This window comes from Folsomia candida, unplaced genomic scaffold (assembly GCF_002217175.1).
Source record: "Folsomia candida strain VU population unplaced genomic scaffold, ASM221717v1 Fcan01_Sc043, whole genome shotgun sequence".
Classification (NCBI taxonomy): domain Eukaryota; kingdom Metazoa; phylum Arthropoda; class Collembola; order Entomobryomorpha; family Isotomidae; genus Folsomia; species Folsomia candida.
In genome coordinates this window covers 164,390-191,678 of record NW_019091235.1, presented here as the reverse complement: position 1 = coordinate 191,678, position 27,289 = coordinate 164,390, and the positions used below count along the sequence as shown (strand labels likewise).

General features: G+C 37.9%; 8 protein-coding genes and 1 long non-coding RNA gene across 14 annotated transcripts; all 9 read right to left on the bottom strand.

Annotated features, from left to right (window-relative positions):
- Positions 1-785: 785 nt before the first annotated feature.
- Positions 786-1,968, bottom strand: LOC110861603. The gene is made up of 2 exons (XM_022110734.2): positions 1,822-1,968; positions 786-1,439 (listed from the first exon to the last, which is right to left on the bottom strand). Exons 1-2 carry the CDS (start codon positions 1,962-1,964, stop codon positions 1,091-1,093), a joined length of 492 nt encoding a protein of 163 aa, XP_021966426.1. The 5' UTR covers positions 1,965-1,968; the 3' UTR covers positions 786-1,090.
- A 943-nt stretch (positions 1,969-2,911) lies between these two features.
- LOC118433148 lies at positions 2,912-3,529 on the bottom strand. The gene is made up of 2 exons (XR_004833209.1): positions 3,421-3,529; positions 2,912-3,235 (listed from the first exon to the last, which is right to left on the bottom strand). It is a non-coding gene; the product is annotated as an uncharacterized LOC118433148 (long non-coding RNA).
- Positions 3,530-3,676: 147 nt separating this feature from the next.
- LOC110861578 (gastrula zinc finger protein XlCGF26.1-like) lies at positions 3,677-7,512 on the bottom strand. 2 transcript variants are annotated; one of them, XM_022110707.2, is made up of 7 exons: positions 7,382-7,512; positions 6,863-7,228; positions 6,533-6,787; positions 5,593-6,371; positions 4,942-5,247; positions 4,795-4,873; positions 3,677-4,249 (listed from the first exon to the last, which is right to left on the bottom strand). In XM_022110707.2, the coding sequence occupies exons 3-7, from the start codon at positions 6,533-6,535 to the stop codon at positions 3,842-3,844; spliced, it is 1,575 nt and encodes a 524-aa protein (XP_021966399.2). In that variant the 5' UTR covers positions 6,536-6,787; positions 6,863-7,228; positions 7,382-7,512; the 3' UTR covers positions 3,677-3,841. The 2 variants fall into 2 exon arrangements, with proteins under 2 accessions (XP_021966399.2, XP_035700696.1); XM_035844803.1 differs by having other exon boundaries at positions 7,368-7,497.
- A 192-nt stretch (positions 7,513-7,704) lies between these two features.
- LOC110861577 (zinc finger protein 239) lies at positions 7,705-9,121 on the bottom strand. Its single transcript, XM_022110706.2, has 3 exons — positions 8,951-9,121; positions 8,771-8,849; positions 7,705-8,594 (listed from the first exon to the last, which is right to left on the bottom strand). The coding sequence occupies exons 1-3, from the start codon at positions 9,082-9,084 to the stop codon at positions 8,073-8,075; spliced, it is 735 nt and encodes a 244-aa protein (XP_021966398.1). The 5' UTR covers positions 9,085-9,121; the 3' UTR covers positions 7,705-8,072.
- On the bottom strand, positions 9,067-11,780 carry LOC110861575 (myoneurin-like). Of its 3 annotated transcripts, none has more exons than XM_035844806.1 (5): positions 11,763-11,780; positions 11,085-11,456; positions 10,796-11,012; positions 9,847-10,647; positions 9,067-9,259 (listed from the first exon to the last, which is right to left on the bottom strand). In XM_035844806.1, exons 2-5 carry the CDS (start codon positions 11,443-11,445, stop codon positions 9,103-9,105), a joined length of 1,536 nt encoding a protein of 511 aa, XP_035700699.1. In that variant the 5' UTR covers positions 11,446-11,456; positions 11,763-11,780; the 3' UTR covers positions 9,067-9,102. The 3 variants fall into 3 exon arrangements, with proteins under 3 accessions (XP_035700699.1, XP_035700698.1, XP_035700697.1); XM_035844805.1 differs by having other exon boundaries at positions 11,654-11,778; XM_035844804.1 differs by lacking the exon at positions 11,763-11,780 and adding an exon at positions 11,630-11,758.
- Positions 11,781-11,974: 194 nt separating this feature from the next.
- LOC110861612 (zinc finger protein 708) lies at positions 11,975-15,639 on the bottom strand. Of its 3 annotated transcripts, XM_022110744.2 has the most exons (9): positions 15,480-15,639; positions 14,998-15,373; positions 14,863-14,931; positions 14,544-14,763; positions 14,256-14,407; positions 13,613-14,192; positions 12,977-13,282; positions 12,821-12,899; positions 11,975-12,683 (listed from the first exon to the last, which is right to left on the bottom strand). In XM_022110744.2, exons 2-9 carry the CDS (start codon positions 15,356-15,358, stop codon positions 12,273-12,275), a joined length of 2,178 nt encoding a protein of 725 aa, XP_021966436.1. In that variant the 5' UTR covers positions 15,359-15,373; positions 15,480-15,639; the 3' UTR covers positions 11,975-12,272. The 3 variants fall into 3 exon arrangements, with proteins under 3 accessions (XP_021966436.1, XP_035700704.1, XP_035700706.1); XM_035844811.1 differs by having other exon boundaries at positions 13,613-14,407; XM_035844813.1 differs by having other exon boundaries at positions 13,613-14,407; positions 14,863-14,928.
- A 160-nt stretch (positions 15,640-15,799) lies between these two features.
- On the bottom strand, positions 15,800-19,935 carry LOC110861611 (zinc finger protein 708). Its single transcript, XM_022110743.2, has 8 exons — positions 19,762-19,935; positions 19,240-19,615; positions 19,108-19,170; positions 18,729-18,999; positions 17,784-18,581; positions 16,773-17,078; positions 16,621-16,699; positions 15,800-16,485 (listed from the first exon to the last, which is right to left on the bottom strand). Exons 2-8 carry the CDS (start codon positions 19,598-19,600, stop codon positions 16,078-16,080), a joined length of 2,286 nt encoding a protein of 761 aa, XP_021966435.1. The 5' UTR covers positions 19,601-19,615; positions 19,762-19,935; the 3' UTR covers positions 15,800-16,077.
- Positions 19,936-21,070: 1,135 nt separating this feature from the next.
- Positions 21,071-24,505, bottom strand: LOC110861574 (zinc finger protein 708). Its single transcript, XM_022110704.2, has 7 exons — positions 24,366-24,505; positions 23,930-24,295; positions 23,598-23,850; positions 22,733-23,488; positions 22,198-22,506; positions 22,047-22,125; positions 21,071-21,730 (listed from the first exon to the last, which is right to left on the bottom strand). Exons 2-7 carry the CDS (start codon positions 24,282-24,284, stop codon positions 21,320-21,322), a joined length of 2,163 nt encoding a protein of 720 aa, XP_021966396.2. The 5' UTR covers positions 24,285-24,295; positions 24,366-24,505; the 3' UTR covers positions 21,071-21,319.
- Positions 24,506-24,809: 304 nt separating this feature from the next.
- On the bottom strand, positions 24,810-27,264 carry LOC110861573 (BTB/POZ domain-containing protein At1g21780). Its single transcript, XM_022110703.2, has 4 exons — positions 26,602-27,264; positions 25,795-26,133; positions 25,325-25,467; positions 24,810-25,241 (listed from the first exon to the last, which is right to left on the bottom strand). Exons 1-4 carry the CDS (start codon positions 26,617-26,619, stop codon positions 25,202-25,204), a joined length of 540 nt encoding a protein of 179 aa, XP_021966395.2. The 5' UTR covers positions 26,620-27,264; the 3' UTR covers positions 24,810-25,201.
- Between the last annotated feature and the right edge of the window lie 25 nt (positions 27,265-27,289).

Sequence of the window (27,289 nt, the reverse complement as noted above, 5' to 3'; positions counted from 1 at the left end):
AATGCTTTTTCGCAGTGGGGGCAGGGATATGGTCGCTCGCCGGTGTGGGTTCGAATATGTTGCGCAAGTGCGTAAGGGCGACGAAAACGGGCTCCACAAGTGAAAATTTTTACATAAGCATAACTATGTATGAATAATTATCTAATTAACGTTTGATATAGAATTGAGCTAACAAAAATGAAATAACTCTAATAACTTTTTGCAGATTTTAAAGTTTGAGAATACGGCAATTTTTGCTGGGAGAGCTTGGTTGTCAAGAAAAATAAAATATTCTATAAAACGTCATAAGTGCATGTGAAAAATTGATAGGTACCATTTTTGATACCGATTCTAGTTCAATTATTTTATAACTATTTTAATTTGCAATTAAATTAAATCGTTGTCATTTTACGTTGTCATTTGAGGATCGCAGGCTGGCTGGTGGTGGAGGAAACTCCAATTTGATCCGTTTCGAAATTGGTTTAGTCTGTGGGGTTTTTCTCGTTATCTGATAATCATCTCCTTTTCGCTTCCTAAAGTAGGGTATGAGTACGAATTAAAAAAAATAATTGTAAAACAGAAAATTTTGAAAATATGAATTACATTCATCGTAAAAATTTACAAATTTCACTAAAACGAAGCATACATATATTTTAGCCAGGTATTAAATTTTTTGCACATGTAAACCTATGTAATTTGCTGCACCATACCGTAGATATGTAGAACGGGGTGACAAATATGTAAATGGCATTTATGAAGCGGTAAATATGCAATGCAACCCGACAAATTTGTAATGACAAATACGATTTTCCATATCCAGTCAACGTATGTATTTAACCAATAATAATTTAAACACGACAAATCGAAGAATCGTAAAAAATCTCAGTAAAAAATACTAATGAAAATATAATTTCTGCAGAGAATGCTACCAAAAAACCTATACATCCAAAATTAAACCATCACATTTACAACAATTAGCTACCCCACACAGATATAATATGAAGTTGGGTCAATCGTGCAGTTTAACTGTTCCAATCTAAATTCCGTAAGTATTTGTCTTTTAAGGAGACCTTTCACAAAAAATATTGGTTTGGGGAACCGTTGGTGGACGCTAGCTCGGCAATTCTACTAGAGAATCAGGGGTGCTTCCTGTTTGTTTGCAAAGTCTTGACGCAGCACGAGATCTCTGAACAACCCTTTGCAGTGAACTAATTTTTGGAAAGGATCCTTGGACTTCAACAGAAACATTGGCCAGTTGCTCAGCAAGGATGGCAGAAGTTGGCTCTAGGGAGGATTTTGCCGCAGATTTCAACTTCCAGACCGAGTACTTCAGCTCACAATAATCTGGTTCAGCGGGATGGCTATGATTTTCGGCCCCAGCTAATGCTGTCGAAGCTAAGGATTCGTAGTTAGCTGTTAGGTGTAGTTTTCCATGGCACCCTCTGTTATGTCGCGTGCACCTGGAAAGAGCCATAAGCTGTATCCATGGTCCGTGATTTGTTCATGATTTCGTCATGATTTGATGGTTTCTCGCATCCATACTCCATAACTTTCCAAAAATTATTTATTTCCGATTTTCTGATTGGTCGATATTTTAATTGTTATGGTGATTAACATGCTGAAATTATGACCCCGTGAAAGCATCACCAAATCATGAACAAATCACGGACTATGGATGCAGCTATAGCCATATTCATACTTATTATTGCATTTTATTAGTTGTAACCATATCGAGTCAAAGAATATAAATAAGTCGCAGTTAATATTCCACGGATAATATTCCTTAAAGCTTTTCTCAAATCCAAAACCCAAAGCCAAACTCAGATCTATTAAAAAACGTACCGCATAATGTGTTTATCCACTCCAGTTTTTTGATGAACGTAATAAAATCCTTTGTAAATAGCGGCGTAATTCTTTGAGGCCGGGAACACCTTCAATCCAGGCGTTTGGGTGGAAACCTCGTGGCATGCTGAAGTCGGGGCCATTGTTCTGGAGTTGGTGAAGAGAAGGGGGAAAATGATTGGTTCGGGTACATAATTTAATTAATTTAATGAATAATTTCATGTCAAATGGAGTTGCACATGTACATACTTCTCAAACTTCAACATGCGATAAAAATAAATGTGGTAATAATTAGTCACATTGATAGGCTTGCTTCGTGGGTCAGACTGACCTACTATTTAAGTTAAACACTAAAATTGTTGGACACTGCATATTTGTCGGGTTACATATCGCATATATGTCGTTACTTAAATGTCGGTTAAGTATTTGTCTTATATTTGTCACCGTAATCCAACAACTTGACGTGAACATGCCTAATAAATGCATGTCATAACATAAACCAGTTTCAGTAAACTAATAGCCATGGGCGGCGAAAGAAGGGGAACATTGTCTACCAGAAACTCAGCCAAATCGTATCTTGTGCATGTTAATGCATATAAGTCTCACAACAATGCCACCATATGTCCCCACAACTTCCAGCGCCACAATATCGTTAAGTATCTACTACCTCTTGAATAAATAAAATTAATAATTTTGGCTTTTTTAATACATACCGTGGGCTCTCCCTGGACCTCTTTTGAGAAGAAGGAATAATACAAAAGGCGGTGTCGTCTTCCTCGCCGTCAATTAAACCATCCATCTCTTCCCCCTCTGCTCTGTCGACACTTGCTGCCTCGGAGTAGGAATTTCTGTTGTCGGCAAGGAAGAATTGGTCGCCAACCTCGAGAGGATCAATAAGATCATGTTCCTCTTTGACCTGGACCTCGTCATCGTGTAATGCCAAATTTTCGACAAGTTCTTCCTCATCATTCCTTGCTAAATGGAACAATCATAATTATTTCGAATGAAAATTAAACAATTAAATTTAAACGATTGCAAACCTGTAAGGCGGAAAATCATGTCGCGAATTTGTACAATTTTCTCCATGCCATTATTTTCTAACTGAGAGGAGGATTTTTCTCGAATGATTGCCTGAATTTGGTTTATTTTCGACCCCATTTCTTCCTCTAGGAGTGAAATTTGCCTTCTAATTTCTTCCATTGTGCCAAAGAGAGGATAACAATTGACACAAAGGTTAATCGTCTCATCGCCGTCAAATTCATATTCCGAGTTTAAAGACTTGTAATTGTGATGACAAAGTGTTAATAGTTTGTGCAGGGTTTTGAGTCTGATTTTTTGTGGAAATTTGTATCCGATGTTGCTAAAAACTCGAGAACACAAGAGGCAGACTTGGTTCGACATGTCGAATGGATATCTAGAAATAAATACGATGCGATTAAAAACTTAGCGTTACTTGTAAAATTTTGACAAAATAACAGATTGACAAATTTTGAACTTATTGGCATAATCTAACCGTTTAATTAAGTATCAAGTATCTAGGATCGTGTGAATTATAGTATCCTGAGAAATAGTACCTTACCCTTGGAAAGACATACTTACTTTTAGAAATTTGAAGAAACAAATCAGCCGAAAATGTGAAAAGCTGCAGAATTTTTTTTTATTTTTGTCAGATGAACTCAAACTCGTGCCAAAAAAGAGCGAGCACGTCTCAAACAAAAATGAAGTTGAAACAAAGTAAAATGTCATGAAACACTCGTTTCATCTTTTCATGCAAAACTTCAGTTTAATTTAGTGAATTAACTAAATCCTTTAAATTAACAACTTCAAATGATTGCCTTTTCAAGATAACCACGGATTTTAATATGTCAAGAAAATATTTAGAATTTATTCCTCAGTTTCAGATTAATGTGCTTGTAAATATTTTGAGGCGCATTATGTACCTAACAATGTGTATCTAGTATTTAACTTATATAATACTGATAAAAATTGAAATTTAACAGCACAAATTACAAATTTTAACTTAATCATTATCTTCATCCACATGAAACGTATCCCTTTTCGATCTCGGTAACCTATACTTCTTTTCCGGAACGATGCCATGGATCGTTTTCAAATGCGTAGTTAGCGTTGAGTTAACCGCGAACCGTTTTCCGCACTGGTCGCAGATAAAGGGTCGCTCTCCCGTGTGCGCTTGGTGAATGTGACACCGCAGGAAGGATGGAGCTTTGAATGCTTTATCGCAGTGGGGGCATTTGTGCGGGGTGGGGGCGACATATCCGGGAGTGTGGATAAGCTTTACATGGTTCCTCATAGCTCCACCAGTCGTGAAGGCCTTGCCGCAGTGGGGGCAGGGGAATGGTCGCTCGCCCGTGTGCGTTCTTATGTGATTCTTAAGACCCTCCGTCTCGTAAAAGCAGGCCCCACAAGTCTAGAAATTTTGGAGAAAATAATCAAATACACTTTGTTCACTTTCAACTTCCTGATGTTTCATAATTCTATATTTTGAAATATATGTAAATACATATATTTTCAAATATTTGAAAATAATTTGTGGAGGAAAATATAAAGAAATTAAAGAGTATGTAATAAACTGTTACATATTCTGTGAAATCCCAGAAATGCAGGGCTTTTTAGTCAATCTAATTAATTATCTAATTAACTAGCATGTTTAAACTAATTATTAATTACTAATTAACCTTAACTAGTACTACCGAAGCTAATTTTAATTACTAATTAATTAGAAAATCACTAAAAATCACCAATTAATTGGTCAATATTCTAATTAATTAGCCAATTAATTAATTAAATTAGCAACCTGAGTTTAATTACTAATTACCAATTAATTAGACAAAATATGTTCCTTCTAATTATCAATTGCTAATTAATTAGAAATGTGGCTAATTGAAAAGCTCTGCAGAAATGTAAAGTAAAAATTATGTTAAAATAATCAAATTTTTTTTTTCGGATTCTCACCTCGCATTTGTGCTTTTTTTCACCCGTGTGGAATTTCTTGTGTTGTAAAAATGTTGACACGGATGTATAAGTAACTCCGCTTTGCAAAATTAAAAAATACCTTATCATCATCCATACAAACTGTATTATCTTGAAAAATGTGTATACCATTCTTCACAAACGATCGGGTCGTGGCCATGCACCTGTATCAAGTGGGATTGTAAGCTCCTCAATGATGCAACCGTTTCGCCACAAGCGTCACATTTCACTGCTAATTTGCCATCGTGACGGGCAAGGTGCGTCTTGAAGTCGAGGCGATAATGAAACCCTCTTCCACAAATGTGGCAAATATGCGGGGCAGGTCCGGAAGGGTGAAGGCGTGCGATGTGGCGTTGCAGGAGGGGTTTGTCGCTTGTGACGTGGTCACAGTGAGGACATTTCTCAGTTTTTTCCTTAGTGTGTGTCCTCAAGTGTCTGAAATAGTGAAGGGAATACAGTCAGATCAGACATTTGTGCGAGTTCAGGTCGTTCAAACGTCAGACAAGCGGATTTCCGTCCAAAATGCCCCCCCCGTCCGTACAAAAAAATGTAAAAATGTAGCAAAAAATGTTTGAGGAAATCATGACCAAAAATACCATTTCCTAAAAGAAGCATCGCGCTCGATGGTTAACCATTTAATCTAAACTTATGAGTTCATGAAGGACCGGCGGCTAACTAAAGAAGCCCCGAATCTTAATTATGCTGATAGGAAAATTAAAAGATTGACCGTAGTCTCTCAATTGTGTCTAAAAAACACAAATCCCTGGAAATAAAAACTACCTTTCCAGATTCGTCCTACCCTGGAACCGCTGTGGACATTTACTACACTCCAACGGCTTTGTATGAGTTGTCTTTGCCATGTGTGTCTTAAGATGTTCCTCATTTTCAAATCGGTCGTCGCACACGTCACAAACGAGCGGTTTGATGTCCTCGACTTCATGCAGTTTCAAATGTCTCGCCAAGTTTTCCTCGAGGCAGAATTTCTTCTGGCATTTATCGCAGGACAATTTCTTCTCCCCTTTTTCATGTCGCATCACCATGTGCGCAGCGAGATCGCTTTGAGAACCGCACTTGGTTTTGCAAATTCCACATTGATAAGGTGCACGACCGTCGTGGGCAGTTTTCATGTGGGCGTCCCGCGCGTTCATGGAGTCGAACGTGGCGATGCATAGTGGTGCGGTGCAAGGAACACCGTGGCTCCGCGCGATATGGCGAGAAAGGGCGTTTTTGCCTTTGAAAGATTTGGAACAGGAGGAACACTTGTGGGGACGAATAACATCAGAAGTCGCAATGTCATCGACGTGTGTAGTGTTATCTTTGTCAGGAGTAGATGTTGTAGCGTCTTCGTTTAATGATTCCGAGTTTGAATTGGAGACTTTAATATGGCGGATCTTTATTAGGGAAGACAGAATAGTTTTGTCAGGTGTGGGTGGACCAGATTTTGCATCGTCATCGTCACCCTCTTCTGAGTTTGACGTTGGAAGGAATGTTTTAGTCTTTTTGGGTGGAGGATCATTAGAGAGAATCGTAGAGAATCTTGTCTTTTGCGTTTCGTATAGCTATAAATATGCAAATTAATATATAGGTAGATTGTTTTCAACATTTTATACTTTGAAGTATAAAAAATTGCACATTGAATAATGTGCAATTTTTTTAACAAGCTGATTAATTGCAAATCATGAGCTGATTATAAATACTCAAACATATTTGATTCTCATACCATTTAGGATTTTCTTTGCGTTTGGTCAAGGTGATTGGAGCGAAAGGCATAATACAAAAGGCAGCTTCGTCGTCATCGTCACGCAAATTTTCCTCTTTCATGTCTTCGGCACTTGTTCGAGAGCAGGAATCGAGGTCATCGTCCAAGAATTGGTCGATCACATCGCCGAGAGGGTCAACGCCATCATCGTCCCTTCGTCTTCCTCCTCCACTTTGACTTGAACCTCGCCTTCGTCAAAATCTTCCGAACTAGCTCCTACATAAGTGACACCATTAGATAACATTTATATAAAGTAATTGGAATATATATTATTTTACTATGTCAACCAACCTGCCACGCGGAGAAGCATGTCACGAATTTGTAGAATTTTCTCTTCTCCATCATTTCCTAGGTGGGAGGAGGAAGTGTGCAGAATTGTGGCCTGAATTTCCCTGACTTTTGACCCAATTTCTTCCTCCAGGAGTGAAATTTGCCTCCTAATTTCTTCCATTTGGCTGAAGAGAGGATAACAATCGGCGCAAAAGTTACACATTTCGTCCTCGTCGAATTCATGTTGAGATAATTTGTAATTTTGATGACAAAGTGTAATTAATTGGAAGAGCGTTTTGATTCTGAGTTTTTGTGCGGATTTCGCTGCCGTGTCGTCGATAACGTGTAAACACAAAAGGCAGACCTGGTTCGACATGTGGACTTAATCTGAAAGTAAATAAAAGCATAGCATACGATTAATGGACGCAAGAATTTTGAAAAAAAATAAGTAAATCTCTACAGAATTACAAATTTTGCAACGTTCATTCCTTAGAAAATCGAGCTGAAAGTTGCTAGGTTTACTTACGAAAAATACGTTACCTTGAGAACCCGAAGTAATTTTTTAGTTTATTAATAATTTGAAGATAGAAATGCAGGAAATTTTAAGTTTTATTTTGTATTATTTACAAAGTTGTCATATGAACTCAAACTCGTGCCAAAAAAAGAAAAAGCATGTCTCAAAAATGAACAAAGTAAAGTTTCATGAAAAACTCGTTTCTCGGATGAGACTATAGTTTTACAAAATGAACTATGAAGTCTCACCTTTTCATATAAAACTAAATATTTAATTAGTGAATTAAATAAATCCTTCAATCGATTATGTCAAATTATAATTATTTTATGCAAATACTCAATGATTTCGTTAATAAAATATTTCGAATTTATTCTTAGATATGAAGCTTCATTATTGATGCGTTATTAATGCGTTTGTAAATATTTTAAGGTACTGCTCTTACAATTTAATTCATAATGTGATTACAGCAGATTTTAGCTATAACTATATAAATGCTATTAATTATCTAACGATGCGTACTTATGTGTCTTAATTCTGATAAAACTTAAGTAATTTTGTCCAATAAATTACAAATTCTAATTTAATAATAATAATCAGTGATTACACTAGATAAATTAATTATAGATAAATCCGATTAATTCTCTAACAATGTGTACACATGTGTTATTTCAGACCGATAAAGATTGAAATTTAACAATATAAAATACAAATCCTAATTTAATCACTGTCTTCGTCTTCTTCATCCTTATCTTCTTCATTTTTGTTTTCTTCTTGATCCTTATCTTCTTCTTCATCCGTATCTTCTTCATCCTTATCTTCGTCTTCATCCTTATCTTCGTCTTCTGAATCAACCGCATCTTTTTTCGATCTTCGTAACTTCCCTTTCTTCTTCTTCAAAACGACGCGATGGGCCCCTCCTTTTAAATGCTTATTTAGTCCTGACTTGTCCGCGAATCCTTTTCCGCACTGGTCGCAGGTGAAGGGGCGCTCTCCCGTGTGCGCTTGGCGAATGTGGGATCTCAGAAAGAACGGAGTTCGACATCCTTTATCACAGTGGGGGCATTTGTGCGGGGTGGCGACGACGTAGCCTGGAGTGTGGATAGCGTTTACATGGTAGTTCAAATTCAGCCTCCTCTTGAAGGCCTTGTCGCAGTGGGGGCAGGGGAATGGTCGCTCGTCGGTGTGACTCCTCATGTGAATGTTAAGGGTCCCCTTACCCATAAAACAGGCCTCGCAAATCTGCACAAAAATAAAGAAAATTTTGGGAATGAAATAACTTTTGCATTTCTTACATAAATATTTCATAATTTCCAGAAATTATTTCAGGAAATGAAAATGGCACATAACATTAAGAATATTAATACCAGACGTTTTTGTTATTTCATCTTTCAAAAAATATTATTCCAAATTTTCACCTCGCATTTGTGTCTTTTTTGACCCGCGTGGACCTTCTGGTGAAGTTGAAATCCTCCCAGGGTTTTAAAAGTAGCTCCACTTTTGCATAAATGAAAACAATAAAATTAGTACGTATGTATGTATCATCTGTACAAGATTTATTGCCAGGAAAAATGATACATATGTATGTAGTCAAATACCATTTCTCACAAATTAGCGGATCCTTGCCATGCACCTTGATAAGGTGAGATTGTAAGCTGCTCAATCCTGAAAATGTTTCCGCACAAGTGTCGCATTTCCTTTCCAACTTGCCTTCATGACGGGCAAGGTGCATCCTGAGGTGAACAGGAGTTTAAAACCCTTTCCCACAAAGGTGGCAAGTATGAGTGGGAGGTCCGGAAGGATGGGCGCGTGCGATGTGGCGCTGCATAGTGTCCTTGTCGACCACGGTGTGGTCACAGTGAGGACATTTCTCAGTTTTTTCTTTATTATTGTGTGTCTTCAAGTGTCTGGAATAGTGATGGAAATAAAGTTAGATTAGACGTTTATACGATTTCCGGTCATACAAATTAACCCGTCATAAATCGGCATGAATTTGAGCAGGGATAGCACGATCTCCCTCTAAAAAAATTCCTACAAAAAATTTAGACCACATTCTTTTGAGGCAAAAAAGAACAAAAATTATATTTCTCGAAAACACGGGGCTTTGGGGTTAAACGAATTAAGAGATAGATTTCAACAATATGCTGCATATAGTTGAAATTAATTCGATGTATGCATTTAATGCATATTATTTGCATAAAATCTAAATTCATGACGGATAGATAAGCTGTATCCATAGTCCGATTGATTTGTTCATGATTTGGTGATGCTTTCACGGGTCCATAATTTCAGCATGTTAATCACCATAACAATTAAAATATCGACCAATCAGAAAATCGGAAATAAATAATTTTTGGAAAGTTATGGAGTATGGATGCGAGAAACCATCAAATCATGACGAAATCAAGAACAAATCACGGACTATGGATACAGCTATAAGCCTCGCCGCCTCGATCTAAAAAATACAAATACCCGGATATAATTGTTTATCTACCTTTCCAGCCCCGTCCTGCGCGTGCACCTCTGCGGGCATTGAGGACACTCGAACGGCTTTGCATGAGTTATCATTGTCATATGTTTCTTAAGACGCTCCTCGTCCTCAAATCGGTCATCGCACACGTCACAAACGAGCGGTTTGATCTCTTCGACGTCATGCAGTTTCAAATGTCTCGCCAAGTTTTCCTCGAGGCAGAATTTCTTCTCGCATTTGACGCAGAACAATTTCTTCTCCCCGGTTTCGTGTCGCATCACCATGTGCGCACCGAGGTCGCGTTGATAGCGGAACTTGTTCTTGCAAATTCGACATTGATAAGGTGCAAGACCTTCGTGGTCAGATTTCAAATGGGCGTCCCTCGCGGTGACGGAGTCAAACGTAACGGTGCATAGCGGCGCGAGGCAGGGGACACCGTGGCTACGCGCGGTATGGCGAGAAAGAGCATTTTTGCTTTTGTAAGATTTGGAACAGGAGGAACATTTGTGGGGGCGGAGGTTGGCGTCAGAAGTCGCGATGGCGTCGACTTGCGCAGTGTAATCCTTATCGTTGTCAGGAGTAGATTTTGTATCGTCGTCCTCTTCTGATGATGATTCCGAGTTTGACGTTGAATGGCATGTTGTGGTCTTTTTTGCGGAAGAGAATTGACTTTTGACACGTGTGGGTGGTTTTTTGATGGTTCGTTTATTAATGCGGGGTGAGGATAGTGGTGTCAACGCTTCCAGTTTGTCGGGTTGAGGTTTATTCCGTTTCGAAATTGTTTTTGGTGGAGAAGGAGAATCTTTTCTTTTGCGTTTTGTGGTCCTAGAAATATGCAACGTAAGGTTAGTTGACAAATTCGTTAATAATTAGTTTAGATAAATTATTAAGCAATTTGTGTAGATTTGCAAAATTGGGCTGCAACCTTATTACACGAATTTACTCAAATATTTGATTATGATGATTGTCATACCGGGACTTTTCATGGCTGATTGGCGATTGATTATCGGGACAGGGACTAATACAGAAGCTGTCGCCATCCTCCTCTTCGTGTTCGTCGCTTGTTTTGAGGCAGGAATCGAGGTCATGGTCCAAAAATTGGTCGCTATTACCGATGATAATGTCAACGTCATCATCCCGATCTTCCTCCATTTTCACTTGAACCTCATTCTTGGCTGGTAAAGAATTTTCTAATGTGGATAAGATTTAGTAAATTTAATTAGTAGTAAATTTAATTTTCAAAAAGAATAAAAAGACCAAACCTTTCACGCTGAGAAATAAGTCACAAATTTGTAGGATTTTCTTCTTCTCCTTATTTTGTACGTGGGAGGAGGAGGAATCGTGCAAAATTGTGGCCTGAGTGTTCTTCATTTTTGACACAATTTCTTTCTCCAGGAGTGAAATTTGCTCCCTAATTTCTTCCATTGTGCTTATCAGAGGATAACAATCGGCGCAAAAGTCACACGTATCGTTCTCGTCAAATTCATCCTGAGAAAATTTGTAATTTTGACGACACGTTGTTATTAATTTGCAGAGGGTCTCGATTCTGATTTTTTGCGGGGTATTTGCTCCCGTGTCGTCGATATCTTGTAAACACAGGAGGCAGACGTGCTGGTTCGACATGTCGAATGAATCTATATAAAAAAATACGACGCGCTTAAATAATTGAAATTACTGAAATTAGTATTCAAAATTTTGAAGCAATTTTGAAATTTTGAAACAAGAATTTCAAATTTTAGCACACTGATAAATTTTGAACTTTTTTTTACATAATTTATCATTTGAAATTTGAACAAGAACCTAATACCGTGTAAAGGATTATAGAGATTACATTACGCTTTAAGGTGAAACAAATTTAGTTGTTTTTTTAGCTAAATTTGAATATAAAAATCTGATGAAAATGCAGCTGCATGCAAGATCAAAGTTTTGTTTTTATTTACAAAGTTTTCAGATGAGCAGATGAACTCAAACTCGTGCCAACAAAGAGAATGCAAGTCTCAAACAAGAAGCTGCTCAACGAAAGTTTCATGAGAAATGAAACCTCGTCTCATCCTTGAACACATCTTTTCATGCAAAACTCGAAGCTAGATAAATTTGTGAATTAAATAAATTCTTCAAATAAAATAAATCATTTAAAATTATCTATTTTTCACAAATAATCATAGATTTTAATGTCAATAAAATATTTTCCAAGCAAATAAATATTCCTGTTTAGCTTCATCAGAAATTACGTAATGTGCTTGCACATATGTATCTAAATAGCGCTGGCATGACAATGTAATTTCAAATAAATTTATTTTAATTGCAAATTAATAATTTACAATATGCTTTCAACAGACCTTAATAATGAGTAGATACCATTATCTAAATGACAATGCCAATTTGTTATTTAGCTTAAGGAAAATACAAATTAAAGTTTAACAATAACAGTAAAAATTACAAATTCTAACTTATTCATTGTCTTCTTCTATATGATGAAACGCATCCTTCTTCGACCTTGGCAACCTGTCTGTCTTCTCCGGAACGACGCCATGGGCCGTTTTCAAATGCAGGGTTAGCGCCGACTTAACCGCGAAGCCTTTTGCGCACTGGTCGCAGGTGAAGGGGCGCTCTCCCGTGTGCGCTTGGCGAATGTGACATTTCAGGATGAAAGGGGATCGACACGCTTTGTCGCAGTGGGGACATTTGTACGGGGTGGGGACGACGTAGCCGGGAGTGTGGATAGCCAGTACATGCTTATTCATGTTATCCCCCGACTTGAAGGCCCTATCGCAGTGGGGGCAGGGGAATGGTCGCTCGACCGTGTGACTTCTCATGTGAGTCTTAAGACCATCTGGTTTGAGAAAACAGGCCCCACAAGTCTAAAGGTGGACAAAGTTTTGTAAATTTAAATGGCTTCCAGAAATTCTCAATGTATTTAACTATATTATCTCTCAAGGTCCCGAAACGTTAAAACTATGCTTTTTCGTCCTCCTAAAATATTATTTCGAACTTTCACCTGGCATTGATGCCTTTTTCCATCCACGTGGATTTTCTTGTGTTGTCTAAATCCTCTCAGTGCTGTAAAAGTAGCTCCGCTTTTGAAAATTCAAAAAAATACAAAACAAATTACAGATCCACACAAAATTTATTTTTGGAAAAATTAATTAGTTACCATTCCTCACAAACGAGCGGAGCCTGGCCATGCACCTTGATACGGTGAGAGTGTAAGCTGCTCAATCCTGAAAATGTTTCGCCACACGTGTCACATTTCTTTCTAAGCGTCTCGTCGTGACAAATCATGTGGCTCTTAAGATCGACGAGAAGATAAAACCCTTTCCCACAAATGTGGCAAGTATGCGAGGGAGGTCCGGCAGTATGGACGATTGCGATGTGACGCTGCAGCGTGTATATGCCGCCAGCAACGTGGTCACAGTGGGGACATTTGTCAGCTTTTTCCCTTGTGTGGGTCCTCAAGTGTCTGAAAGGGAATAAAGTGAGATTACTAATCTCAGATTAAATAGATACTTGTGCGAATTGATTTGCATGTCTTTAATATGTGGCACATTTAGATCTAAGGAAAAATAGGGTTTGTAGCGATCTAAAAGTTTAAATTCGATGCAGTAAAAGCTATGTATTTACATACTCTTCATCCACGCAGTTTGAAACTTTACTGAAATTGAGAATTCTGAGAAATTACGCAACTGTCAGCCTAATTAAAATTCTTCTGACTATACTCAACCGTCGAGTTTCTCAGAATTCACAATTTTCTCTAAAATTTCGAACCTGAAATAGAGTAAGTATGTATCACCTTGCAAGCTCCGTATTACTTTTGCACCGATGCGGACATTGAGTACACTCCAACGGCCTGGAATGACTTCTCAGTTCCATGTGTTTCTTAAGGCGCTCCTCGTCCTCAAATCGGTCATCGCACACCTCACAAACTACGGGTTTTGTCCCCTCGACATCATGCAGTTTCAAATGTCTCGCCAAATTCTCCTCTAGGCAGAATTTCTTCTCGCACTTAACGCAGGACAATTTCTTTTCTCCTTTTTCGTGCCGCATCACCATGTGCATAGCAAGGCCGCCTTGCCAACTGAACTTGTTTTTACAAATCCGACATTGATTAGGTACAAGACCATCGTGGTCAGTTTTCAAGTGGGCGTCCCTCGTTCGCATGGAGCGAAACTTGGCGGTGCATAACGGTACGAGGCAGGGTACACCGTGCGACCGCGCGGTATGGCCCGTAAGGGCATGTTCCACGAGGAAAGATTTGTTACACTTGGTGCATTTGTAGGGGCGAATGGCATCACAAGTCGCGATGGGGGCAATTTTACGAGACCAATTTGGATCATCGCTGTCACGTGTTGTATCGTCTTCGTCTGATGATTCTGAGTTTGAGTTAGAGGTTTTAACAGGATGAATATTTTTGGGGGAAGACATAAGACTTTTACCACGTGTGGGTGAAGCTATTCGGTTCCTAATGCGGGGTGAGAATCGTGGCGTAGAAGCCTCAGGGGTGGGGGCTCTATCGGGCTGTATCTTATTCTTTTTCGTAATTGCTTTTCGAAGAAGAGAAGAATCTTCTCGTTTGCGTTTAGGAGTGCTAGAAATATAAAAATCTATAATTATTTCCGGCCGTATCAATAATATTTCTTAGGTAAATCTGCATTTTTCTAAATTAAAGAAGTTATATACATCGATCAAATATGCATGTAAGTAAATATTTTTGATTCTCGTACCGTTTTGTCGAGTTGGTTTGAGGAAGTGGAATAATGCAAAAGGCAGTTTCTTCATCTTCATCTCCATCGTTGATGAAGTCTTCTTCCTCCGATTTTACAATGCTTGGCTCAGAGCAGGAATTAATGTCATCATCAAAGAATTGGTCTGCGAGAGGGTCAAGGTCAACGCTGTAATGGTTTCTTTGTAACTCCTCCTCCTTGACGTGAACCTCTTGCTCGTCTGATACAAAATTTTCCGCATTGACACGGATGTTTCAAAGTAATAATTGAATAATAATGTATAATGAATTGAATTTCGAAAATATTGAAAAATGCTAACCTGGAAAAATGTGGCCCAACTTGACTTGGGCCTCAACAAAATTGTCGTCCCGTTGCTCATTTTCAACTACTTGAAATCAAAAATAATTCTTAAATAAATAGGTGTTTGGTCAATTTTATTTTAAAAACGTTCCACCTGTCACACGGAGAAGAATGTCACGAATTTGTAGAATTTTCTTCTTCTCTTTATTATGTAAGTGGGAGGAGGAGGAACTTTCACCAATGATTGTCTGAATTTGCTTCATTTTCGATCCAATTTCCTGCTCCAGGAGTGAGATTTTCCTTCTAATTTCTTCCATTGTGCTTATCCGAGGATAACAATCGGCACAAAAGTCACACACTTCGTCCTCGTCAAACTCGTGCTGAGAAAATTTGTAACTTTGATGACACGTTGTTATTAATTTATAGATGGTTTCTATCCTGATTTTTTGTGCGTGTTTCTCTCCCGTGTCGTCGATAACTTGTAAACACAGGAGGCAGACCTCCCTGTTCGTCATGTTTAATGAATGAGTCTAGAAATAAATGAAAATGTACGATGAGATTAAATAATTGGGAAAAAAATAATAATTTTAGCAGAATATTGGATAAATAAATATGTACGCAATTTAATCATTTCACCTTGTATCTGATTAACACCGTCCAAATTATAGAATTATGAGAAATAGGAGCTTATCCTTGATAAGACAAGATAATTGTTTCTTAGTTCAATTGGAAGATCTGGCACCGAAAAGTCAGCTTGCTGCAAATTTTGCAAAGTTGTCAGATGAACTCAAACTCGTGCCAGAAAATCGCCTCAAAAATGAAGCACTCCACGAAACAAAGTAAAGTTTCATGAAAAATCATTAGACCAGTTTTGCATGAAAAAAGATGAGTTTTTTATCTATTGATGTAAAACTCGAAATTAAATTAGTGAATTAAATAAATCCTTTAAAATTATCTCTTTTTCATAAGTAATCACGGATTTTAATGTCAGTAAAATATTTTCGATGTAAATATTCGTATCTTCATAAGTTACACATGTGATTAATTTAATTGCAAATTAATAATTTGCAATATAGCTTCAGCAGACCTTAATGATACCATTAATTCTACGACAATGCGTAAATATGTGCTTTTTACCTTAAGGACAATACAAAAGTTGTATTACAATATAAATTACAAATTCTATGTACTGATAAAAACTGAAATTTAGCAGTATAAAATTACAAATTCTAACTTAATCATTGTCATCTTCTACACGAAACGCCTCCTTTTTTGATCTTGGCATCCTGTCTTTCTTCTCCGGAACGACGCCATGGGCCGTTTTCAAATGCAGAGTCAGCGCCGACTTGACTGCGAACGCTTTTTCGCACTGGTCGCAGGTGAAGGGGCGCTCTCCCGTGTGCGCTTGGCGAATGTGACATTTCAGGATGAAAGGGGATCGACACGCTTTGTCGCAGTGGGGACATTTGTACGGGGTGGGGACGACGTAGCCGGGAGTGTGGATAGCCAGTACATGCTTCATCATGTTCGTCCTCGATTTGAAGGCCCTGTCGCAGTGGGCGCAGGGGAATGGTCGCTCGTCCACGTGAATTTTCATATGCTCTCTAAGACCCACCGGTTTGAGAAAACAAGCCCCACATGTCTAAAGGTAAATAAAATTGTGGAAATTAAAATGACTTCCAGAAATTCATAATAAAACTATTTATTTTCTCTCGCGATCCCGAAGCGATAAAAATATGCTTTTTCGCCTTCCAAAAATATTATTTCCGATTTTCACCTGGCATTGATGTCTTTTTCCATCCACGTGGACTTTCTTGTGCTGTCTAAATCCTCTCAGCGCTGTAAACGTAGCTCCGCTTTTCAAAATTTACAAAACAAGTTACTACAGATCCACCCAAAATTTAATTTCTGGAAAAATTAATTAGTTACCATTCCTCACAAACGAGCGGAGCCTGGCCATGCACCTTGATACGGTGCGAGTGTAAACTGCTCAATCCTGAAAATGTTTCGTCACAAGTGTCACATTTCTTTCTAAGCGTTTCATCGTGACGAATCATGTGGCTCTTAAGATCGACGAGAAGATAAAACCCTTTCCCACAAATGTGGCAAGTATGTGAGGGAGGTCCGGCAGTGTGGACGATTGCGATGTGGCGCTGCAGGGTGTATATGCCGCCAGCAACGTGGTCACAGTGAGGACATTTGTCAGCTTTTTCCTTTGTGTGGGTCCTCAAGTGTCTGAAATAGTGAAGGGAATAAAGTGAGATGTTGTGGGATTTCTGGTCATGAATCGCCAAGAATTTTCACCCGAAAGCCGGATACCCCACCTTAAAATGCTTCCTTTGGAAAACTTGACCACATTTTTGAGGAAAAACAATGAAAAAAAAATTCGTGGTTTTTGAGAGACAGGATTTTTTAATGCTGTTTCCCAAAAACACGGATATCGGGCTTAGACGAATTGAGAGATCGATTTGCATGAACGATTTGTGAATTTAATGAAAATCCAACCGAAGGAAAATAAGCCTTGCAGCTTAATAAAAATTCAAATGAGATGAAGTAAGAACTACGTGATTGCTATGTACTCTTCAACCATATAGGTTTGAAATTTTGGAGAAAATTGAGAAACTATGCCACAGTCTTCAAAATTCTTCAAGTCGGCGTGGAAGGTGTCCAATTAGTTTGGTTATTGAATAATGATGCCTGTTAATAACACGCATCGATTCATGTTATTGGTTGGAATGATTCCAGTGGAATCATTTAACTAATCATCATAAGGATTCGAATCGTATGATGATTAGTAAAATTTATTTGGACAACTTCCACGCTAACTTATTTTGAGTATACAGCCAGAAGAATTTTAATTATGCCGACGGAGAATTAAAGATTGACAGTGGCGTAGTTTCTCCATTTACTCTACAGTTTTCATAGAGTTAATATAATCACCTGTCCAGTTCAGTTCTACTCTTGCACCGCTGCGGACATTGAGGACACTCAAATGGTCGGGTATGACTTCTCAATTCCATGTGTTTCTTAAGACGTTCCTCATTTTCAAATCGGTCGTCGCACATGTCACAAACTACAGGTTTTGTCCCCTCGACTTCATGTAGTTTCAAATGTCTCGCCAAGTTGTCCTCGAGACAGAATTTCTTCTCGCATTTGACGCAGGACAATTTCTTTTCTCCTTTTTCGTGCCGCATCACCATGTGCATAGAAAGGCCGCCTTGGTATTTGAACTTGGTCTTGCAAATCCGACATTGATAAGGTACAAGACCATCGTGGTCAGATTTCAAGTGGGCGTCCCTCATTCGGAAGGAGTGAAACTTGGCGGTGCATAACGGTACGAGGCAGGGGACACCGTGGAACTTCGCGGTATGGCGAGTGAGGGCTTGTTCTATGAGGAAAGATTTTTTACACTTGGTGCATTTGTGGGGACGAATGGCGTCAGAAGTCGCGATGGAGTCGACATGGCGAACTTTACGAGACCAATCCGTATCATCGTTGTCAGGTGAATCGTCTTCCCCTGATGATTCTGAGTTAAAATTAGAGGTTTTAATAGGATGGGTCTTTTTGGGGGAAGAAATAAGATTTTCGCCATGTGTGGGTGGAACTTTTCTTTTTTTGGTGCGCAGTGACAATCGTGGCGTTGGCGCTTCAGGGGTGGGCACTCCATCGAGCTGCACTTTACTCTGTTTCGTTCTTGTTTTTGGTGGAGAAGAATATTCTCTTTTGCGTTTAGAAGTGCTAGAAATATGCAAATCTACAATTACTTGGTAGTCCATTTCCATAATATTTCTTATGCAAATGTGCATTTTGATTAAAAATAAGCTAACTTGTTGCAAATTATGACATGACTGCAAATACTCGAATATTTTTAATTTTCGTACATACCGTTTGGGATTTCCTTTAGGATTTGTCGAGTTCGTTTGAGGAAAAGGAACAATGCAAAAAGCAGTTTCTTCGTCTTCGTCGTTGATAATTAATTCTTCTTCTTCCTTTACAATGCTTGGTTCGCAGATGGAATCGAGGTCATCATTATCAAAGAATTGCTCGCCCAAATCGGCGAGAGGGTCAAGGTCAACGCTATTATCGTTTCTTTGTAACTCCTCCACCTTGACTTGAACCTCGTCTTCGTCTGATACAAAATTTTCCGTATTCTCTCCTAATTGACACGGTAGTTACATAGTTGTATTAATAAGTTGTAAGAAATAATTGAATAACGGCAAATCAATTGAATTTTGAAAATACTAAAATATTGGAAAATTCAAACCTGGAAAAATATGTTCCAACTTGACCTGATCCTCGGCATTGTCATCAGGCTGCTCGTTTTCACCTAGATATCATTATGTAAATTAGTCAGTCAATGGTTAAAGTGATTAATTATATTTTAAAAACGTCCCACCTGCCACGCGGAGAAACATGTCACGAATTTGCATAATTTTCTCCTTTCCATTATTTCGTATTTGGGAGGAGGAGGAAGTGTGCAGAATCGTGGCCTGAATTTGCTTCATTTTTGACCCAATTTCTTCCTCCAGGAGTGAAATTTGCATCCTAATTTCTTCCATTGTGCTTATCAGATGATAGCAATCGGCACAAAGATCGCACGTTTCGTCCTCATCAAATCCATGTTGAGAAAAAATGTAATTTTGATGACACGTTGTTATTAATTTACAGATGGTTTCGATATTGATTTTTTGGGGGTGTTTCTCTCCCGTGTCGTCGATAACTTGTAAACACAAGAGGCAGACCTGCTCGTTCGACATGTTTCATGAATAAATCTAGAAATAAGTAAAAAATGAGAGACGAGATTAAATAATTGGCATTAGTATTGAATGAATATTTCATATTTCAAAGAAAAAATAATCTTAGCAGTTTGACAAAGTTTAAAGCTAAATATTCAATATACACAATTTAATCATTCCACCTTTAATCCCTTGCAAATTATAGGATTATGACAAATAAGAGTTTATCCTTGAGAAGACAAGTTAATTGCTCCTTAGTAAATTGGAAGATCTGGTGAAAAATTCGCACCGAAAATGCAGCTGCAAATTTTATTTCCATTTTGCATTTACAAAGTTGTCGAATGAACTCAAACTCGTGCCAGAAAATCGTCTCAAAAATGAAGCACTCCACGCAACAAAGTAAAGTTTCATGAAAAACTCGTCTCATCGCCAGTTTTGCAGAGTCTGGTTAATCCGGGATTATGGATTGAGGATTGAGATTTGGATTGGGGATTAATTAATCCTTAATCCCAATCCTCAATCCGTGATTTTTGACTTTTAATCCCTAATCCTTAATCCAAGGAAGTTTGGAAAAAATTATTAATCCTCAATCCTAATCCCGGAGGCCATTGATTAATTTTAATCCAAGATGGGATTTAAATGGGATTAAAACAGCTCCACCTGCTGAAAATTCTCGGAGACCTTATCAATTGCCCTTTTGTTTCAATGAGAAATATGTTTCCCATACCTAAATCAACTATGTATTTACGCCAATTCCATCATTGTATTTCATAAACAACAATTCGATATTATAAAACAAATAGCTCATGTATTTAAAAACATTTGATAAAACTTTATCTGTTGATTTTGGTTCAGTGATGACTTAATAAGTAAGCTTACTTTATGTTGTTAATGTGTATAGTACATATTCTTATGGCTGTATATTAATAACCTAGAGTGGCCAGTGGGAGTGCCCACTCACTCACACTTCAATGTTAATCAAATGGAGACTTGTCACTTAAGCGACAAATCGTACTTTAGGGCATTATTTATACAGTCATTATGTTACAGTAGGATTCATACATTCAATCATACTGTTAGGACTTATCAAAAAAATTAATTAAAACATTTGAAACATTAATTAGGTATAAATGTGATCGACGATAAATACGATTTTAATCCCAATCCGGGATTAAAATTGGACTAAATTAATCCTAATCCCTAATCCGATTGATTGCCTCGAGAGATTTAATCCCAAATTAATTTTAATCCCGAGTTAATTTAATCCCTAATCTCAATCCTCAATCCCGAATTTTTTAGAATCAATCCCTAATCATAATCATTAATCCCACTTTCGTTAATCCCAATACTCTGCAGTTTTGCAATAATTTGCATGAAGAAAGACGAGTCTTCGTCAAAATATTCATGTAAAACTCGAAATTAAATACATTGGTGAATTAAATAAATCCTTTAAATGATAATTTAAAATTATCATTTTTTACACAAATAATGTCCTCGGTGTTTAACACATATTTTGGCTTTATTTTTAGTTTCGTCAGTTACACATGTGCTTGTAAATATTTTGACGGACTGGCTCTTACAATTTTATGTGCAATATTGTGCAATCTTTACTTATTACAGCAAACTTTGATTATATAGTATTTATCTGTATTTATCTGTATTTATCTGTATATAGTATTTATACTGGTAACAATTGAGTTTACAAATTAAAATTTAACAATATAAGTTACAAATTCTACTTTAGTCATTGTCTTCTTCTACATGATGAAACGCATCCTTTTTCGATCTTGGCAACCTATCTTTCTTTTCCGGAACGACGCCATGGGCCGTTTTCAAATGCAGAGTCAGCGCCGACTTGACCGCGAACCCTTTTGCGCACTGGTCGCAGGTAAAGGGGCGCTCCCCCGTGTGTGCTTGGCGAATGTGACCCTCCAAAAAGACGGGCGATTGGAATGCTTTATCGCAGTGGGGGCATTTGTGTGGGGTGGAGGGGACATAGCCCGGAGTATGGATAACCTTGACGTGCGTGCTCAAATTGTTCTTGGTCTTGAAGGCTTGTTCGCAATGGGGGCAGGGGAATGGTCGCTCGCCGGTGTGAGACCGGACGTGATTCGTAAGTTGGTTCATCTGCATGAAACAGGCGCCACAAGTCTAAAATAAAGAAAATTTCGAAATTAAGAAACTAAATTTCTGGGCTTTGCAAATTTGAAGTAAATTCACGCTGAATCTCGCATGTTAACAAAGCTCAAAAATTAAAATCCAGTCCAAGTCATATTTCAAATGTGACACTTCTTTAAACTTTTAAATCTGACACTTTTTAGAAAAATGAATATGAAATTTCCAAGAAGCGTCATATTTCAAATAAAAGGAACTACACTTAAGGCTTTTTGGAAATTTCATATTTCTAAGAAAACTTACGCCGGATTTCATTTTTAAAAAATATATAATTACTAATCTGTACCCTTACATCGCATTGGTGGCTTTTAACTCCTTCATGAACCTTCTTGTGTGTCTTATATCCTGACAGCGTCATAAAAGTAGCACCGCTTCGCAAAAAATAAAATTGTAGTCATCATCACATTAATAAGAAATTAATTTCCTTCCAATTAAATCCTTACCATTCATACGGGCACACATACGGGTCATTACCGTGCACCTTGATAAGATGGGAGAGTAAGGTGCTCTGATCCCCAAATGTTTCCTGACAAGTGTCACATTTGACTTGATATCTGCCCCTGTGACGATCCAAGTGGTGTCGAAGATCTACTGGAAGGTGGAATGCTTTACTACACAGGTTGCAAATATGGGTGGGATGGCTGCCTGAGTGGGCGCGGGTCATGTGGCGCTGCAGGGAGATCTTGTGCGCGAAGGCGGCCTCACAGAGGTCACATTTCTCCGTTTTTTCCTTCTTGTGGGTTCGGTCGTGGCTGAAAGAGAGGGACGAAAAGTGTATTAGATTTTGCGAAGTTTACACAATTTTCAAATTTATTAGACATGCAAAAAGCTGCATAAGTCACACTCTGAAAAATCTGTTATAGTCACGTAGGTACTGATTTCGTATTTTTGCTAATTTGGCATTAAAATTATACCGGTACGTAAATCTTTGCCACTGATTTCTAAGAGGGCACCAGTATTTACATATTTATGTATTACCTTTCCAATCCCACCCTACTGTTGAACCCCTTCCTACAAGTATCACACTTGAACGGCTTTGCCCCATGTGACAACGTTTTTAAATGTTTCTGTAAAACGTCTTCGTTTTCAAATCGGTCGTCGCACACGTCACAAACCAGCGGTTTCGTCCCCTCGACGTCATGGAGTTTCAAATGTCTCACCAAGTTTTGCTCGAGGCAGAATTTCTTCCCGCATTTGACGCAGGACAATTTCTTTTCCCCGTTTTCGTGTCGCATCACCATGTGGACGGCAAGCGCGTTTTCGCGGAGACCAAACTTTTTCCCGCATAGTAAACACCGATAAGGGCAAAAGCCTTTATGAGAAGTCTTCAAGTGGGCGAACAAGGAAAACTTGGAGCGAAACGTGGCGGTGCAGGACGGCGCGACGCAGGTTCTCTTGTGACACTGTGAGATATGATTGTTAAGGGCAAATTCTGTGGTGTAAGATGTGGCGCAGGTGGTGCATTTGTGGGAGGTTGCATCTTTGGGGACGATTTTTTCGTCAGAGTTTCCAACGTAGTCGGTATGCTCAATTTTTAGAGTGTAGTCGTCGACACGTGTAGATTCCTTTGACGCTGATTTTGTCTTAGAAACTATATCCACCGGTGGAACATTTTTGGGTGTGAAGGCTTGCTTTCTGGATGAACGGCGTGGGGGCGACTGTGTCGGGCTGAGTGGTTCCAGTTTAATCTGTTTCGAACTAGTGGGAGGTTCTTCTTTCTTGCGTTTCCTAGGGCTACATAGAAACATACTAATTTAATTGGGTAATTAGTCCATTTAAGACTTTAATGGTGTAAAAACTTGTGTGCAACCTTATGACACGAATTTGCTTATGATTTTCATACCCTGATTTTTCAATATTTGTCGGTTTATTTTGTGAGGAGGGAATAATACAGAAGGCGGCATCGTCTGCCACCTCGTTCAATAAATCTTCTTCTTCGACACTTGTTCTAGAGTAGTCGAGGTAGTCATCGTCCAAGAATTGGTCGACCACATCTGCGAGAGGGTCAAGGTCAACGTCTTCATCACCTCCTTCCTCGTCCTCTACTTTGACTTGAACTTTCTCTTCGTCTGATCCAGAATTGCCCGTATTCTCTCCTAATTGTCAGGATAATTAGTTTAATTAGGTGTACGTAAGTAACTGTGAATAAATCGAGTTTTAAAAAATACGTCCAACCTGCCACACGGAGAAGCATGTCACGAATTTGTAGAATTTTATCCTTTCCATCATTTTGTAAGTGGGAGGAGGAAGGAGCGTGCAAAATTGTGGCCTTAATTGTCTTCATTTTCGACCCAATTTCTTGCTCCAGGAGTGAAATTTGCCTCCTAATTTCTTCCATTGTGCCAAAGAGAGGATAACAATCATCGCAAAATTCGCATATTTCGTTGTTTTCAAATTCAGGATGAGAAGATTTGTAATTGTGATGACATAGTGTTAACAGCTTGCAGAGAGGACCGATTTGGAATGTTTTCCGGAATTTTTCGTCGTTTTCGAAAATTTGTAAACAAAGCAGGCAGACTTGCTTGGACATGGTGAATAAATCTAGAAATTTATAATTTATAAAATCCAGAAGATTAATTTAGACGAACAACGACGTGTAAAAAATAATTACCTGAGTATTTTAAATGAAAGCAGTTAAATTTCGGTTTGGAATAAAAAAATGTGCACTGCAAAGTTTACAAGAGTATGTATGTATGTATACATGTCTATGAAGAGAACATATGATATGAAAACTCGCACCAAACCTTGTCTCAAATTCCCTTGGGAATGCAAAATTCATGCTTGCATCATGCAAGTCATTGCAAGTTGCATGCAAAATGAAGATAAACTAATTCTCAGCAGATCTATAAAATAAAACCTTTATAGGACCATAATTCATTAATGTGTTATAAAAAAATATTAATAAATACTGGAAACTATGCTAATTAGTTGTGGTTTGTGGTGATAATTTGTTTAACTGCGTATTAACATACGAATATGAATAAATGCTGCAGAGACCACGATTGCTGCGCATATGTAAAGATACTAATTGTATTGGAAATTAGTTGTACCATTATTTGTATTATCGTTTATTCGATCCGATCCGAACAACAAAAAATTATTCATGTTTAAATTTATTATTGCAATATGATGAATTTGCAAATGCAAAAACCAACTTGATATGCTGATAAATACAAATATATGTATACATTTACCTACATACCTATAAGATTAGAGTAATACAGAATTCAGTTCATCAAGCAAAAACAATTGAAAAAAAATCGCATCATACATATGTATGTAAATATACATATTCTCATTTAAAGGACAATTTTTCTCGAAATCATATCATGATACATTTATCAATTTTAATTGTAATTTCAATTCTACACTTATGATGACTTATGTATAAACTTAGTGGTTCATATTTACTTAGCGGACTACATTGAGAGGCTCACATCCATGTCACTAAATCTCCAACAATTTGTCGACGAATTCATCTATATTCCTACAATTAAGTAAAAAAAGGTAGCTTACATTTATTATCAAATTAATTTTAATGTAAAAAAACGATAACTCGAATTTATTTACCGCACAATGAATTGTTTTATTCGTTCCTTCGCCTTGCCAAGTTTATATTGATTGGCCACCTTGACGAGGTCCAAGCAATTTTCCTTCGTGCACAGCGTGAAGAGCTTTTCGTCACAGAGATTCAACAGGAGAGGGACGTCATACTAAAAATAACAAAATTAAATACTTTTGTTTGCTAATTTCTTTGGATTTTTTTAAAGCTGAGAATTTCAATAATATTTCAAAAATATGTTAATATCCGTAGTTTTACCGGAACGCTTATAAGATTTTACAATAAATACGGTAGAGGTGAGTCGGGCCACGGGTCAGTCGGTTAAAACCCGACCCACCCGGATTCGGGCCGATCGGGTTCAGACAATTGCCTGATTTGTAGGGTGGGGATTCGGGTACAGAAATTTGCCTGATCGGCCGGGTTAGGTTTTCAAAATTTTTGACCCAACTCACCCCTAAACAGTGACATCAATATATACCTTATCCGCCGCGGAGATAACGTCCTCATAAAAATCCCCCCAATTCTCTTCAATTTCTCCGGTGTAGCAAAATTTTAGAAAAATATTCAACGCTTCTGACCCCATGTCGACCATTTCAACGAGCTCGATCTCCTTCTCGATCATTTGGGTGGAAAACTTTGTCTTAAAGACGGAACTTTTGTTGGACAGGATGCACTTGTGGGCATTGATGAGTTGGTTATCTTTCGATAAGAGCGTCACATCCGAGCCAATCCCGTCACGCAACATGGCCAACATTGAGTTCTGCTGATTAAGGCGACAGGCAGAATCTACCTCCATTCTAGTTCCACATTTTGAGCCCTAAAACCATGTTCCATTAGATTAAAAAATTCATAACTAATAAATAATACAGCGCGAAATATTTAGTATATTTAAAGTTAAATACATATGTATGCAGTGGTTAGTTTGAAGTTATTGTGAATTTAAACAAGGGTCGAATTTAATACACAACGTATTTAGACACCAGCGAATTAGCTAAAATAAGTGGAAACCTTCAGCTAAATACGTGGTGCATTAAATTTACCCCTTAAAACCATACAATTTCAAAGTATCAGACTTTAATTGCACACAGTACACAACAGCGCTTAATGTAAAAATATATGTACGCACAATTTAATTAAAATATAAAAAGATGATATGCAAATTATGTAGCAACTTGCTACTAGCAAGGCGGCCTTTAACGGATCTAATTTTGGTTAGCCAATTTCATTTTAAAATGCCGCCATTTTCTTACTAATTATTTCTTGTGTATTTAATTTATGTACAAACCTCCATGGGCTCCAACATATTTACGAGGTTCTTCAGGTAGACGGTAAAATGTAGCCTTAAACTCAACACTCCATCGTATAAATTGTGGGCACATATCGCCAGATTGGATGGATCAAGGGCGCCGGAGCGGGCGTATGGATTTGGGAAGACAAAATCCGTCAAGTTGGCACTTCCCAGAGTTCCACCAGAATAATAGGTGTGCAGTTGCAGATCTGAATTTTTTTCAGAATATTTAATGTAGCAATTTAAAGTTGCTTATCCGACTATTGAATAAAAGTAGTTATCCTTCCGAACCGAATCAAGATCATTCGGTTCGCTTTGGATATACATTTCATCAGCCGAAAGATTCGGTTCGAATAATATCTTTTAATCAAAACATTCAGATTCTATTCGGTTGAATATTTTATCAACCGAAAAATTTGGATTCAGTTCGGATGCAAATGTTTTCACTCAAAATATTCGGATTCGGTTAGATTAGAAAAAGTGTCCAACCGACTCAACCCAGATTCTGAAAATTCATGTGCACATCTAATTTTTAGAGATATGTAATGTATGTATGCAGATAGATAATTACTGGAGCGTAAAAACTCAGGTTTTGAAAAACCGGCTATCGAGTTTTCCATTCTATCAAACTTTCGTAAAACTGGTTTTCAATTTTTCCAGTTTTTTTTAGTTAAACAGCTTTTGT